At 48.4% G+C, this 14,727-nt stretch overlaps 1 protein-coding gene across 1 annotated transcript in view; it reads right to left on the minus strand.

The window, feature by feature from the left end:
* The window catches only part of BCL2 (BCL2 apoptosis regulator), a 91,464-nt gene extending 77,237 nt beyond the window's left edge, over window positions 1-14,227 (minus strand). The window contains exon 1 of the mRNA XM_052697633.1: window positions 12,492-14,227. Within this exon, the coding sequence (XP_052553593.1) occupies window positions 12,492-13,058 (567 nt within the window). The 5' untranslated portion in view covers window positions 13,059-14,227. The remainder of the gene's footprint in view (window positions 1-12,491) is intronic.
* Window positions 14,228-14,727: the final 500 nt, after the last annotated feature.

A 14,727-nucleotide genomic window follows, 5' to 3' on the forward strand; every position in this document is an offset into this window, starting at 1 on the left:
TGCTCTTTGGTTCCCCCATTTTTCATCAAATGGACTCGAATGGGTGAAGGGTGCCCCTGGCTGATACAAGACAGTGGGTTCTGCAGGGTTCTGCACCAGGGGAGGTTCAGGTTGGACATTAGGAAAAAATTTCTTCTCAAAAAGAATGGTGAGATGCTGGAACAGGCAGTCAGGATGATGGCGTCAGCATCCATGGAGGTGTTCGAGAACTGTGTAGATGTGGCACTGAGAGACACGGTCAGAGGGCATGGTGAGGATGGGCTGACAGTTGGACTACATGATCTTAGAGGTCTTTTCCAATCTGAATGATTCTATGATTCTACTTCATCTCTTCCCTTCTGGCTCAGCCCAGAGAGGCAAAGCCTGCACTAAGGGCCGAGAGGCACAGCTCAGAAAGTAAAAAGCTATTAAAGCAAAAACCCATGAGGCAGATTACAACTTATGACAGACTTCTCCAAATTTAAGTGTTGATTGTTCAAAATTTATGCCTAGATTTTTCTTAAGAATGCAATTTCCTGGCACATGGTACAAGTTGCTCTAGACCTGCATGTCAGCACCGCAGGCATCCTGTTGCAAAGGTTATTATGGAACTATTGAATGTTTTCATGCCAAATTTGTCCAAATTAAACCGAAGGGAATGGAAACACTTTCCCTGGATAGGTGGTGGTTGTTTTAGGTGGGTTTGTTTATAAGGAGAATGAAAGTTACAGCTAAATATAACAGCAGATATATCATAATATTGTCTGAGAACTTGAATAACATGTCATTCAGCCTGTGTGCTGTGGAAAGAACATTAAGGTCAAGTCTAAAATAAGATCAGTGACTGTTTGACAATAGAAACATGTAGGAGGTAGAACAGGAGAATTTTCCACATTTTTTTAAAATGACATTTTTCTGTAGAAAAAAAATTCTTGCCTGTCTTGCTACAGGTCTGATGTAAACCCCATTAAACTCATAGCAAAACACGCAGTTGGATTCAGCATGTTTTTGCTCACCCCCTGACAAACCTGCATTAGTCATTTGTGCCAACTGTTAACTTTTTGCATTATACTCAATTTGGAAATAAGAGGAGGCTTCTCTGTTGCATTTTTGTTTTTAAAGACTTTCACTTTCTGCTTCAGTCCTCTGATCCTGCTCCCCTGGAAGTCGATGATTTCAGCAAGGCTCCTGCTATGTTTTAAAGGTAAGCACATCTGTGTTTGCAACATCGGGGATCTAGCAGAATTCCTGGCAAGGTCAAAAAGAGCAGGAAAGTAGGGAAATAAAAGGCCCAAACTACTCCTTTAATAAGTTATAAAACACAAAGCCTCCTTTTTCACTTAATTCATCCACGCAAACCTGGGTTAAAGGTATGACTTCAGGCACCTGGCATTTCCAAAAGCAAAACACCAGCGGGATGCCAGCTTCTCCAGGAAGTCAAGAGCCCTGGGCCCCAGCCTCCACAGGGACACCCAGCACTCTCCCTTCTCCATCCTACCTCAGTCTATTCACTGTTAAGTACACTTACAGCCATCTACAAAATGAACTTCCCTAACCACCTCACTGACATGAGCCCATGGTTTAGAAGCAAAGGCAGAGCCAGGAATAAATCCAAAGCCAGGGGCTGATAGCAATGCCTGCTGCCACCATCTCACTGCAGGGGCTCCTAGGCCTCCAAGAGGAGGGTCTGGGGCACAAGAGGGAGGTGCACAGAGCATAGCATCCTCTCATGTTCCCGCAAACCACCATGGGCCTGGCTGCAAGGTCCAGCTGCAAGAAACTGCAGGAGCAGGAGAGTAGCGAGGGGCCAGTGGCCACCTCCAGCCTGACCTCTGGGTGGACACAGCCAGAATTAGTATCATGCCGAGGGCTGGCACACGATGGATTTGACCCTTATCTATCCCGTTGGGAGCACAGCATTGTTCTGGCTCTATTAACTATAATTTGCATGTTGTCTAATGGCCCTGGGAGCAAAAAATAAAAATAAAAAGGGTGGTAGGCCTTGAGCAAGGAGAAGAGGAAATGGGAGCGCTGCCACGTTTTTCTGAGAACTGGCAAAATAAGAAGGCTGACTTTCCTACGGAGCCAGAGGTAAAACTAGTCACTGCAAAGTTATTTCATATCTAACACATCGCTCACCCTCCATCGCCACACTACAGGGCACTGAGAACGTGGGTCACTCAGTTGCATGGAAGAGCTCCTGTTCAAGCAGCCCAGCATGGATCTTGACTATAAGAAGCTTATTCCAGAAGGACCCTGAGCCTCTCCCAAGGGCTGACAAGGATTCACTCTGAAAAGAAGGGCCTGAGCTATGGGGAGAGAAAAATGAGACCTCTACACACTATGTTCCTCCAGCTCCCTCAAAGCTTTGCTCCTAACAGCAGCCAACAGCACCAAGTTGTCCTGGTTTCGGCTGTTTTTGCTGAAAGGTTTTTCTTTAGGGATCAAAATGTCCTTAAAAATAAATGCTGGCTGTCCATTGCTTCCAAGGGAACAGGTAGTTTATTCCAGCTGTCAGTGACGGCAAACCAAGCAGCTCCTCTCTCACTGTCAGTTCTAGCTCTAGGCCAGTTATTAAAATTAAAGAGTTTCATTTGTGAGAATGATGTATTTGTGTCTGCAGGGGGCAGAGAAGGCAGCAGAGAGGGGAAAAAGAGAGCAAGCTTTCTAAAACAAACCCTAAGCCCATTTACACAGCATAATGGCATGCCAACGCTGTGCCTTTGCTCAGCCCATTGAACTGTCACAGCAGCCCCAGCCTGCAGGATGTGTTACCATACTCCAAACATCCTTCTCTCTAGGTTGGAAAGATGGGAAAAAAAAAAAAAAAAGAAAAAAAAAAAAGAAAAAAGAAAGCAAAAAAAATTCCCCATTGATTGCAAAATCAATACACAACATCCCAGTGAAACAATCGCCCTTGGAAGATAAGAAGAAAGGAACAGAGATGACTCAATGGGTTTCTCCCACCACTTGTAGCACATGGAATGGAGGGTCTGCCCAAGTGCTGTATAACACTGGACACCACTGTGTCCTGGAGGGAAACTTTACCACATTGGAAAAATGTATCTGTTGGCTACAATGGGGCCAAGATGCCATGCACTCATTCCAGAGTCAAGAAGGTGATTCTTTTACTGCAGGACTTCTTGCAGATAGCCTTGAGCTACTGCAGGAGCCTGAGTGCACTCCAGGCTTGGTCATTTATTTGCAGTCTGACTGCCACCTGACAATTTGAATGGAGGGTGTCATTTCCCCTCTTCCTGGTGTGCCTTGCTGCTGCACTCTAGCTGGGAATGAGGAAAGCATTTCCCTCTGCAGGCTTCAGAGCTGCACTGCTATTTATTGCTGTGTGTTAGTGGGTCTGGGCAAGGAAGAAGGGAACAGGCCAAGCTAAAATTTGCAATTAATATGTGCGCTAAGTCTCCTTCTGGGTTATACTTGGGACCTTTTGCATCAGTCAGCAATTGGAATTAAGCATTTAGCATAATTTAGTGCAATTTGCTAGATGACTTCATGACTAGTCCCATGACTTTGGATAGGACTAGCTGAACTTAAATTTGCAGACACTTGGAGCACAAATGCAGGATTTACTTTTGTTATTAATCAGGGAGTTTTCTTACTTCAGTTTTTTCAATGTTGTTTTTTACTTGAGCAGTGCAAATGATCTTGATAAAGAAATGTTACCAGTATTCAACACTGATCATCTTATTTTGCTAAGTACAATACTAACACATTTAGTATGTATATGAATCATAGAATGGTCTGGGTTGAAAAGGACCATAATGATCATCTAATTTCAACCCTCCTGCTATGTGCAGGATCACCAACCACCAGAGCAGGCTGCCCAGAGCCACATCTAGCCTGGCCTTGAATGCCTCTAGGGATGGGGCATCCTTCTCCTTTAATTTTTTTTTTTTTTTAACCTAGAAACAGGGCCCTCTCCTACATTCTATATTACGTGCTCTGACTATATGATGAATTTTCTTAGAAAAGTTGACAAAATGTACTCCCTCCTGAAGACACAACACAGGACTCCTGGTACCTCAGAAGGAGGCATTCATCAGCCTCTAATCCAAGGACCTGTCTTCCCAAGGACTCATGGAGTTCTCCCCAGCACATGCAACAGGAATTCTGTCTCCTAAGCTTCAATACAGAAGGACAGTTCTGAGGACAATCCATGGTCAATCCCAAAGGTTTGATCACTTAAAAAAAAAAAAAAAAAAAGGTTTAAAATTGTTTTTTTCTGACCATATCTGAATGCTTACTAAAGCTGGCAAATGGAAGTAAAAGAACAAGTGTGCACAGAAACACTGTGCATCTCTGTATGCAACATAGCTTATCTCCGTTTCCTCTGAAGAGCTGTAGCTGCTGTTACATGAAAATTTTGTGGGAATGGAAAAGGGAAGAAAATCTCCTCCATTAAGTGTCTGATGAATTGTGCTGATACGTAGAGGGAAAAACTAAAGTAAAATGCCATTCCCCATGTTGTTTGTCCTTTTCCTGAATACGGGAAACAGCCACAGACCAACAGCTGAAACAGATCTTTTTAATCTGTTTGCCTCACATCCAAACAGCAGATCAGAAGAAGTTTAAGTTCCATTCCATTTTCAATTCTCTCTTCTTCCTTGCCTCTCTGGTCCACCTCATCACCAGGAATTTTCACCACTGGACTCACTTTGGTCTCTCCTAGGCTGGAGAGCTCCAGCAATGATAATGTTCAATGTTATCCATTTTGAATAGTGGTACCCAAAGTTATCATGGCAGGTATTTTGTTCAACATCGTATTTTGCGTGACTTTCTTTGCCCTAATTAAAAAGCATGAGCCTAACTCATGATACTGTAGTGTTCAACGCCATACCTCCCAGACCTGTAACGACATATACCAGCAGGATTGCTCATTTCTTAGCGGAGCTGACTGGAAAAAAGAGCCCTTAACGATCTGCACCAAATCACATAGTTTACTCAGTGCTAGAACCATGCTGAGTTTTGACTCTCAGCAGCGTTCTCTAATAACCAGGTGACAGCCTCTGAATCACCGCATGGGGAAAACTGGGGCCTCTTCTTCTTGACTGTAGCTGGCACACCTACTTACATGACTCACTGATGTACCCCAAAGCCCTCCAAGTTGGCTTTGCAGATAGCAAAATGGAATCATTCTTTTGGTTCCTCTGGTAAAATAAAATAGCAATTAAATGATGCAGCCACTAAAAGACGTTGATTATTTCCTCGAAATAAGAGATCTTCAGTAAGTTAGTGCAGGAGTAAATCCAGTAGTGTGGCATGCTTAACCAATAGATAACTATGAAATAACACGCTCTGGAGAAAGGCCTACCCTCAGCACTTCATGATCCAATTTCACCAGGTAATGTTAAATTTATCTCGTTTCATCAAGGTGCACGATTGCCCTTCAAAGCAGTATTATTCAAACTAAAGTTCAGACATTCCTCTTACCCTTATAAATACCTAAACTTTCCTTTAACCCAGGGTAGTACTTCCCCCCAAAAGCTCTTCCATGGAAACAGCTACCAAAGGTTAACCATGCATTGCAGTAAAGGCTATTTTTTTTTTCTGTTAGTTGAAAACCTGTGGCTTTTTCATTTGATCTTATTTTTCTTGCCGCATATACAAAGTAAACACAACTACAATTGTCCAATTAAGTGCCTCTTCCTGTTCCTACTGAAGTCAATGGCAACACTTTCTAAAATCAGGTTTGTATTCTTATTCATTAGCTGTAAGATCCAGAAACCTGCAAAGAACTTTCCAGTGAGGGGAATTTAGCTAACTCTACCAGTACGCAATCATTGTAAAAGCAAACTAGCATTAGTATAAAATAACAGAAAATAAATTCCAGACTTTAAGATGCATTTGGAAAAGTTATCTGGTTACACAGTCTTTCATGAGCCAAAAAAAGAAAAAGCAAACAAAAAGAAAAAAGAAAAAAAAAAAAAGAGAAAAAAAAGGAGAAAAGCCATCCGATTGTTAATGAAACTTAAAGCCAGAGTAAAATGAAAATCCCTCAGACCTGTCATCAGCATTTGTGTTTGCCAAGAAGGCCTGGATGCTATCTATCTGCAGAAGAGAAGATTTATGGCACTGCACACCTTCATCCATCCTATTATTATATACAAAATGGAAAAAGGAGCAGGCCAGCACTGCCCTCAGAAATAATCAGTATTTTGCTGCAGCTGAGGAACACGTGTTATCATCATTGCCAGGTCACCAGGTACGAGTTGCCGTGAGGCACTCATACATACATTAAGACAAAACTCAAAGGAGAAGAGCTGTGTTCCACCCTGCCCACACAGCCACAGGCAGGGCCTGGCCCCATGCAGCTCAGTGGGATGGAGAATGAGCAGGAGCTCATTAGCAGCTCTCCTGGAGGCTGCTACAGGATGCTCCTGACAGCACTGCTTGGCCAACAGGGCAGCTTTGTCCAGAGCCAGGTCCAAGCTCTGCTTTCTACCACTGTATGCTTTGGTGACCACCTCATGGGGATCCAGCACTGGTGGAGATGATGGCAAGCACAGCCACAACTTTGCATCATGGCACCAGCAGCGCATACAGGAAAGGAAAGGAGTGGAAAGTCTGGGGGAAGCTGAGAACCACCAGCTGCATATGGAGCAAGAACCACAGAACTGACAAACAATCAGAAATCAGCTGAATGAACCTGTGCATGGGGAGCAGGGACCTCGTTCTAATAGCTTGTGATCAGGCAGCTGCGCTTTCATCAGCACATGCTTCACCTTCACCTGCATTACTAAATGGGATGAAAAGAGAACAACCAAAAGGCTTGGAGATCTTCAAAGTTCACCTGGACATGGCAGCCTGCTCTGAGTAGCCCTGCTTCAGCAGGAGTTGGACCTGACGACTTCTGGAGGTGCCTTCCCACCTTAACACCACTGCAATTGCATGACAAGCTGACGTTGCCATTGGAGATTTGTTATTTAACCCCATCCATCATGCCATTTATTAGTCATGAGTCTCCACTGCCAACACACATCATACCCACCTTTGCCCTAGGCCAGAAGCTGCAGCATATGCCACCACCAGCAGTGGAAGGCCACCAGCAACATGGCCAGACGGCACTGAGGCCAGTAAGGCCAAAAGAGAACAGGGATGCAGAAAAGCTGGCCTGCCTGCATGCCGCAGACCAATCATTACACCAGACCAAGCCACAGCAGAGGTTTCTAAATGACACCCAAGCATCGCTTCCACCTCCCCATCTACCACGCTCCACCATCCCAGGTCCAACAGACCTAAGACCAGTGCAAGGACAAGCCACAGGGCTTCATTTTGTTGCTAACACAGCACACGGTCTCTGCATCACATTAGAGAGTCCAGGCCCTGCTGCATGGCTCCTGAGAAAAGGCTCCTGCTCCACACATACATTCATACACTGCTGCTCCAGCCTCGGGCCTCTGCACACTCCTAATTTCAAGAGCAAAATGAAAGAATTTATTTTTCAGCAGAGCCAAGGCAGAATCTCAAGAGAGGCCTGCCCCAGTGCGGACAGAGAACTGTCTTCTTTCTCAATACTGAAAGTAAAGCAGAAATTTTTAACAGGATTGCTGCTTGAACTTCAGGGTTCTTTGCAAGATCAAGGCAAATGACATCACCTCCTGTATAATCAAGGTGTTATAATTACAATATAATCAAGAGAATTAGGCAAAGTAAACAACGATCACAAAAGAGAATAAGTAGAAGAGCTTACCCCTCGGCTGAGCTCACCAGAAGACACCAAGAGAGGCAATCTCCAGCAGAGATCCTTCCCCTCTGGTAGCCAGCTCTTAAATAGGTCTAGGAGGGCTGGAGCCTGGCTCCACCCCTTCTGGCAGCACAGGAGAATTGCCTTCACCTGTGCTCCTCTGGCTGCCTCACGGCTCGCCTCAGGTGATCAATCAGAGGTTCAGGCTGTGACTCAGCAGTTCCCATACACCTCCATAACTGAGACCAGTGGCTCTGAAATTTTAAAGGTCACGGTCAATACATTTATGTAAAATAAAGAAAAGACAAAAAAAGATGAGACTGCTGAAAAAATACGCAACCTGAATTGTCTCAGGTTACACAGAACGCTGTCACAGCGACAAGAGACCAAGAAATACCCATCATTTTCTCTCTCTCTCTCTCCTGGTTCTTTCCTCCCTACTGCCACACAGCTTCTCCACAGAATGGATTTCTCTCCAGCAACAGCAAAAAGAAAAATATTTTGATAATATTTTGAGAATTCGATTATAAACCCACAAAGCCACAAAAACTGGCAAAAGGACCTAGAAGGTGCAACACTTGAAACTGCCAATTCATTTACTTCACTCAGTGGATTTCAGATCGCTTCCTTTCGACAGTCAAACAGTGACTTGGGGTTAGCCCCAGTGGGGATTCAGCCGAGGCCTCTCACTGCCACAACCCATGGCATCTGGTGGCCGCAGGGCCCTGCCACGTGCAAGACGAGGAGACACACAGGAAAAGCAAAGCCAAGGTGCTGAACACCAATGCGGGGTTGGTACTCATGCATGGGCTTCAGATGGTCACCTCAGAAAGCACACCAGAGCACAGCAGTCAGACATCTGGCCTCTTCCTCCTCCACCACGTGAAATCTCACCCCTGCAGAACAAGGAGCCCTGCTGCCAAATAGGAAGATATAGTGGCAAAACCACCACTCATCTGGCGGGCGAAGCCTCTTGAGATGCTGGAAACGCAGGAGTTAAATCCCATAGGCTGCAGGAGGACTAACAGGAACATCTTGGGAGAGGGCTCCAGTGATGGAGCTGCTAGGCAAAGCAGTGGCTTATCCACAGCCATGTTTATGAATGATGTTGGCATGCATGCGATGATGGCTGGGCTCAGAGGATGCCTGCTTTTGGGACATCATAGGTCATGGGAACCTGTGCTGAGCCAAGTGGTTCCCCTCTCCTGCATGACGCTGGGGCCATTCTCAGCTGGCTCTGGTAAATACTTAAAGGAACATGAGGCACCTAGTGGAAGCATGCCCTTATTGGCCACCCACAGTCCACTTAAGGCATCCATATCCTTCTCTATCAGTCCTGAACTGCGGAACAGAATAAAGAGCTGCAATCACAGAAAAGAATTGGATGGAAACATACAGCTATCACATCTCTGATTCACATGACATTGTTTTTATTTTAAATGATTTTATTATTATTTTTTTAATTTTCAACGCAACACTGCTTCTCTCACCTGGGCCTCCTTGCATTAGCATCAAAGATTTATCTGCCTAAATGCATGATGGTGCCCATGTCTCCTTCCATAGTTTCTATATTCTATGCTAAGTCCTGCTTTTTGTTGGAAAGCTCATGGAGGAATCATAGAATAGGTTGGGTTGGAAGGGACATTAAAGATTGTCCAGCTGCAGCCCTGTGCCATGATCAGGGCTGCCCCCCACCAGTTCAGGCTGCCCAGGGCTCCATCCAACCTGGCCTCGAGCACCTCCAGGGATGGGGCACAACAGCTTCTCTGGACAGTTGTGCCAGGGCCTCACTGCCCTCTGAAGGAAGCTGTGCATTAGACTACCCTGAGAAGGGCTAGTGTAACAGTTACGTGCCCAAAGTGGGAACCTTTAACTGCAATAGAATTGCAGTTAGTCTCCACTACACCAGCTGCACCACATTTCATATTCCCTCCATCAACATGAAAGCTACAACATGTGCTAGTCCACTGCAAAGCCTGCAGTACTGCAATTAAGACGTCAGACAGTACAAAAGAAAATGAAGCCATTAAGGTGTCAGTCAGAAAGCACACATTATACTGGGGACCACAAAATTGCAGAGATGAGCTGGTCCTCTTATTTCTCTTGTAACACAAGGAAGATGTTATTAGGCCAAAGTACAATATTGTGGCATCCTGACCTATGTAAAAATCTTTGAAAGCTGCATTTATTTGCCACCAGAACCACAAGCTCATAACACAGCCTTCAAGCAGACACTCTCTGTCTGTTGCTTGTTCCATGTTTTGAACAAACTCCGATGCTGTGTGGGCACCATCAATTCGCAGGCACTACCAGCAGTGTATGTCCCGTGACTGCTGAAGTAAGCACTCCAGTTACACCCTCTCCACACCAGTTACATCCTCTCCAACCTGCACTCCAATGTCCTTTTTTTTATTGTCTGTTTTCACAGAATCATAGAATGGCTTGTGTTGGAACGAACCTTAAAGATCACTATAGTTCAAAGTCCCTCTCTAGCTCCTTGTAATAGAAAGGATTCATATTCTTCTAAAAATAATGTCCAGCAAGCAGCCAGAACAGATTCAGACTGGGCAGATTAAGGCCTCAGCCCAGCATCAAAGGTGGTGTAAGCCCCTGGCCCACACAATACCCTAAAAGCACATGCTGTCCAACTTGCTGCATAACACGTGCTCCTGACTAACTGTGACGCTCTCTCCCAAAGTTACATCCTGCTGCCACACAGCCTCAGGACCACACACTGCTCCTCAACAAGCCAAGGGACCACCCCATGACCACAGCAGGCAGCAGTGTTTGCTCCAGGAACCTGGACAACACAGAGATCTCATGGACACTGAGGTCCTATAAAACACGGTCACCTATTAGGTGAGCTCAAGAGCAGCCACTGATACTCTGTCATGAGGTTTGCATGCAGGGCATGGTGCAAGTGCCAAGCAGAGGACTGAGAGCTTTGTGGATCTGTACTAAAGCATACTTTCCCACTGACGTATCCTGAAAACTAGAAAAAGAAATGATCCATTGCTGTGCCATCTTTGATTTCTTCTGGCTGCGGACAAGATCCTAAAGGCTGTGCTTGGAACTTTGTTTCACTCTTTAACCCCTTGTAATGAACTAGAAGGCTCCGCATGTGCTTAGCAGATTGCTTGACTTGGAGGTACCAACCATTCAGGCAAAAGCCACAGCAGGGGAGCAATCTGTACATCTTCCACACGTACACTGCAAGTAACACACAGCAGTAAATGGCATCACATGCATCACCCCGAATAAGGAGCTTTTGTTTATAAGAAACTTCAATAAACAACGAAACGGATAGGAAGTATTGCTGCCTTTTAAAGGCATTTAGTGTTTCCAGTCTGAGTTACTTCTAACCATCCACAATGAGCTCCAGCATTTGCCTGCTCTGGCCAATGAGTCCTGCTAACACCTGTCCTTTCACGGTCTCATTTTTGCTCACGTTTCCCCTCACACACTGCACTCACAGGACAACATCTCAGCCTGATCACAGATCGGATCCAGAGCTCACTGCAGTCAGCAGGATGACTTCACTGGCTCTGCAGCGAGCCGAGGGCCCCAGCTCCGTGCACGGGCTTCCAGCCTGGAGTGGGACTTATGCACGAGTAAGGCATCCCAGCCCAGACATGCAAGCTGGAAATCCCTAACCCTTTCACTGCTCGTGCCGTGTCTTAACTAGCAAAGCTCTCTGGCAGACTGAACTCTTCACAGATTTATTTTTGTTTTCCTCCCAGCATCTGCTCCGTGAGAAAAACAGCAAGCAGCAAACCCTCGGCACACTGATGTCCCTGGGCTCCTGTGCCTTGGCTCAGGTGAACTCAGCAGAGGGAAGGCAATGCATTTGATGTTAACAGCCAGCCAGCGTGGGCAGCAAGTTGAGCCTAACACCAACCTAGCAAGAAACCAAGCATTCAAAAGTTAACTCTTTGCAACACTGGCCTTACAACCATGCTAACCAGGCCACACGCACTGTATTCCTTCACGCGTACTGTGCAATCCATTCCCCTAACTGGCTGTGTTCCACAGGAGAACACCCCTAGAATAAAACACATCCAGTGCCAGGGGACTGGTACTGACTCCAGCTGTATGCCGAAGGTTCTCCTTCAGTACAGATGTTGCTCATCTCCCTACAAAGGCACTGATAGCACAGCCTTCACATGTACAGCAGACTTAGTTTGTGGGAGAGCAGCTAGGACCACATCTTGTTGCAGTGAATCAATTAATACAGGAAAAAGGAAAGAAATACCCTCTCACTTCCAATGGGGTTGTTTATTTTGGAAAGAGAGAGAGAAAAAGGAAAAGCACTTGATCGACCACAAGCATAAAAGCTGTCCATTTTCCATAAGTGGAAACCCTCGTGTCCTGGAGGATGCTGAAACCAGCCCCAGCCAGAGGTGATTTCTACCCTAGAAACTCCACAACAAACACCATTTTTTCCACAACAATCCCATGGACACATCTACCAACACCTTCGTTTGGTGGTGAGACAAAGACAAGTTTTAACACTGGGCACAACCTCCAGCTGCCACCGCAGCACCCATGGTCTAGCACCGGTCCCCACTCTTGCTGCACATTAGTGTGCCGATGAGGAGCACATGCCTGCACACCTGGTTGCCACACCGGGACCCCACCACCCCTGGTGCTATCCCCAGCTATGCTGGAACCGTGCCACGCTGGGACCTCATCACTGCCCGGCTCACCAACAGGCTGGGAGAACAGGGAGCTCCGATCTCGCGTCCCCCCACTGAAGTGACCCCAGAGCCCACCAACCACCGGTGGAGGAGAGCGAAGCGCAGGCACGTACCCAGCCTCCGTTGTCCTGGATCCAGTTGTGCAGGTGCCTGTTCAGGTACTCGGTCATCCAGGTGGCAATGTTGTCCACCAGCGGCGACATCTCCCGGTTCACACTCTCGACGCACATCACGCCGCCGAACTCAAAGAAGGCGACAATCCGGCCCCAGTTGACCCCATCACGGAACAGCTCCTCCACCACGGCCACGAAGCGGCCGTGGGCCGTGAAGGGCGTCAGGTGCAGCTGGCCCGACATCTGGGCAAAGTCCCTCTGGTAGCGGCGTGAGAACTCGTCCCCGGCCTGGCGCAGGGCGAGGTGGACGCCGGGAGGTGCGGGGCGCAGCCCTTCAGCCGGGGGCACCTCACTAGCAGCAGCCGAGCCGGGGGGCTCGGGGCGGTGGTGGGAGGAGGCTGCAGTAGCAGCCACCGCAGCGGGAGCAGCAGTGGGAGCCAGGGCCGGGGGCACGGGCGGCCTGTCCTCGCCGGCGGCCCAGTCGTAGCCCCGCTGCGAGAGTTTATAGTGGATGTACTTCAGCACTATCTCGCGGTTGTCGTAGCCTCTTCTCCCGGGGTGAGCCATGGTTTCCGAGGGGAAGCAGCGAGTGGGAGGGGGAGAGGAAGGAGAGGAGTGGGACGAACCCCCAAAAGTAAAGCAGCCAACGGTAATAAAATTAAGAACAGCAACAATTATAATCCAGTTAAGGTGTGGGGCACGGTTTCATTCATGGCGAGGCGGGGGGCTCTCAGAGCGATGCGCGTCTTCTCGGCGTTGCCTCCTCAGATGGAGATGCACGGCATAAATACAGACTAAAACACGGCGAACGCTTTACTTCCAGACGCACGTTTATTACTTATTATAAATCTACTTGAGCAACGCTTCCTCCTGGCTGTCGGAATACATGTTAGAGGGTGTTACGCCTGCCGGGAACCAGGTGCATGTTCCCCTGTGCTGAGATCCCGCGGACACAAAGGAGCAGGCGGGCGCGCTCCGTCTCAACGCCGACACGGGAACCTCGGCACCGCTCTGTTAAGTTACACAAACTAAATTTCCTCTGAAAAGTACTTACTCGGGGCTATAAATATGTTCCTCTGTCAAGTTTCCTCCGCAAAAAAAAAAAAAACACCAAAAAACCAACAGCGACACAAAAACCCAAACATCCCAAGTCTTCAGGAACGCGACGCTTTGATGCTTCGGGTCACCGCGGGGATGGGGACGGGACCCAGAGGCGGTCAGCACGCTTCCCAGTGTTTTTCCCCGGGCATCTCCGGCGATCTGTCAGAGCTCAGCGATCCCCGGCCCGCAACCCAGCCGGGCGAACGGCCCCGCGGCGACGGCAGATCCTGGAGAGCAGATGGGGCGCATCTGAAGGCAGGCTGCGGCCGAAGCGCTCCGCTCGTCCCTCCAGCGCGACGCACCGACAGCTGCATTTACGTAGTTTCATTCAGACCCTGATCGCGGGAGCCCAGCGCTTCCAACACGCACGCACGCACACGCACACACATTAAAAAAAAAAAAAAAAAATACAAAAAAATAGAGATATATTTAAGAAATTAATTGTTTTTCACCGAGAAGAGCCCGCTTAAAAAATAATCAAAATTAAAAGGCAGATCGCTTCCGACTGCGGCTCCGGGCAGCGGTGCCATTTCCCAAGCAGCTTTGTACCGCCGAGCAGGGCCGGCTGCGCTGCCACCGCTGCGCCGGTGGGGACCGCGGCCGCTGCCCGCCCGCCGCCCGCGAAGCCCCGCGCACCGCCGCCTCCGGGCGGCTCCTCCGGGCGCTCCGCGCTGCTGCTGCCGGCGGCGGCTCCGGGCGGCGGCTCCGAGCGGCGGCGGCGGGCGCGGGCGGGAGCTCCCGGCGGCGGCGGCGGCGGCTGCGGGGGGGAGCGGAGCGGGGGCGGGGAGAGGCGGGGAGGAGCGGAGCCCGAGGGGGAGGCTCCGGCCCCGCGCGGCGCAGCCGGGCGCGGCGGTTTCCTAGAGCTCCGCCTCACGCTTCATTCAAGAAAAGGGGGAAATGGGGAGGGGGGAAGCAGGGAGGGTGTTCAAAAAAAAAAAAAAAAAAAAAAAAGGAAAAGAAAAGAAAAGAAAAGGCCAGGGCCCGCCTCCATCGCGGCGCGGGGCGGCCGCCAGCAGCACCCCGAGCAGCCCCCTCCCGCAGCGGGAAACCGGGCGGCGGAGCCGCGGGCGGCACCGAGTGGGACGGGAACGGAGGTACTGAGCACCTCTCTGCGCTTCTGGTGGGGAGAGCAGTC

Source organism: Tympanuchus pallidicinctus, unplaced genomic scaffold (genome assembly GCF_026119805.1).
Source record: "Tympanuchus pallidicinctus isolate F22 unplaced genomic scaffold, pur_lepc_1.0 scaffold31, whole genome shotgun sequence".
NCBI classification, from domain to species: domain Eukaryota; kingdom Metazoa; phylum Chordata; class Aves; order Galliformes; family Phasianidae; genus Tympanuchus; species Tympanuchus pallidicinctus.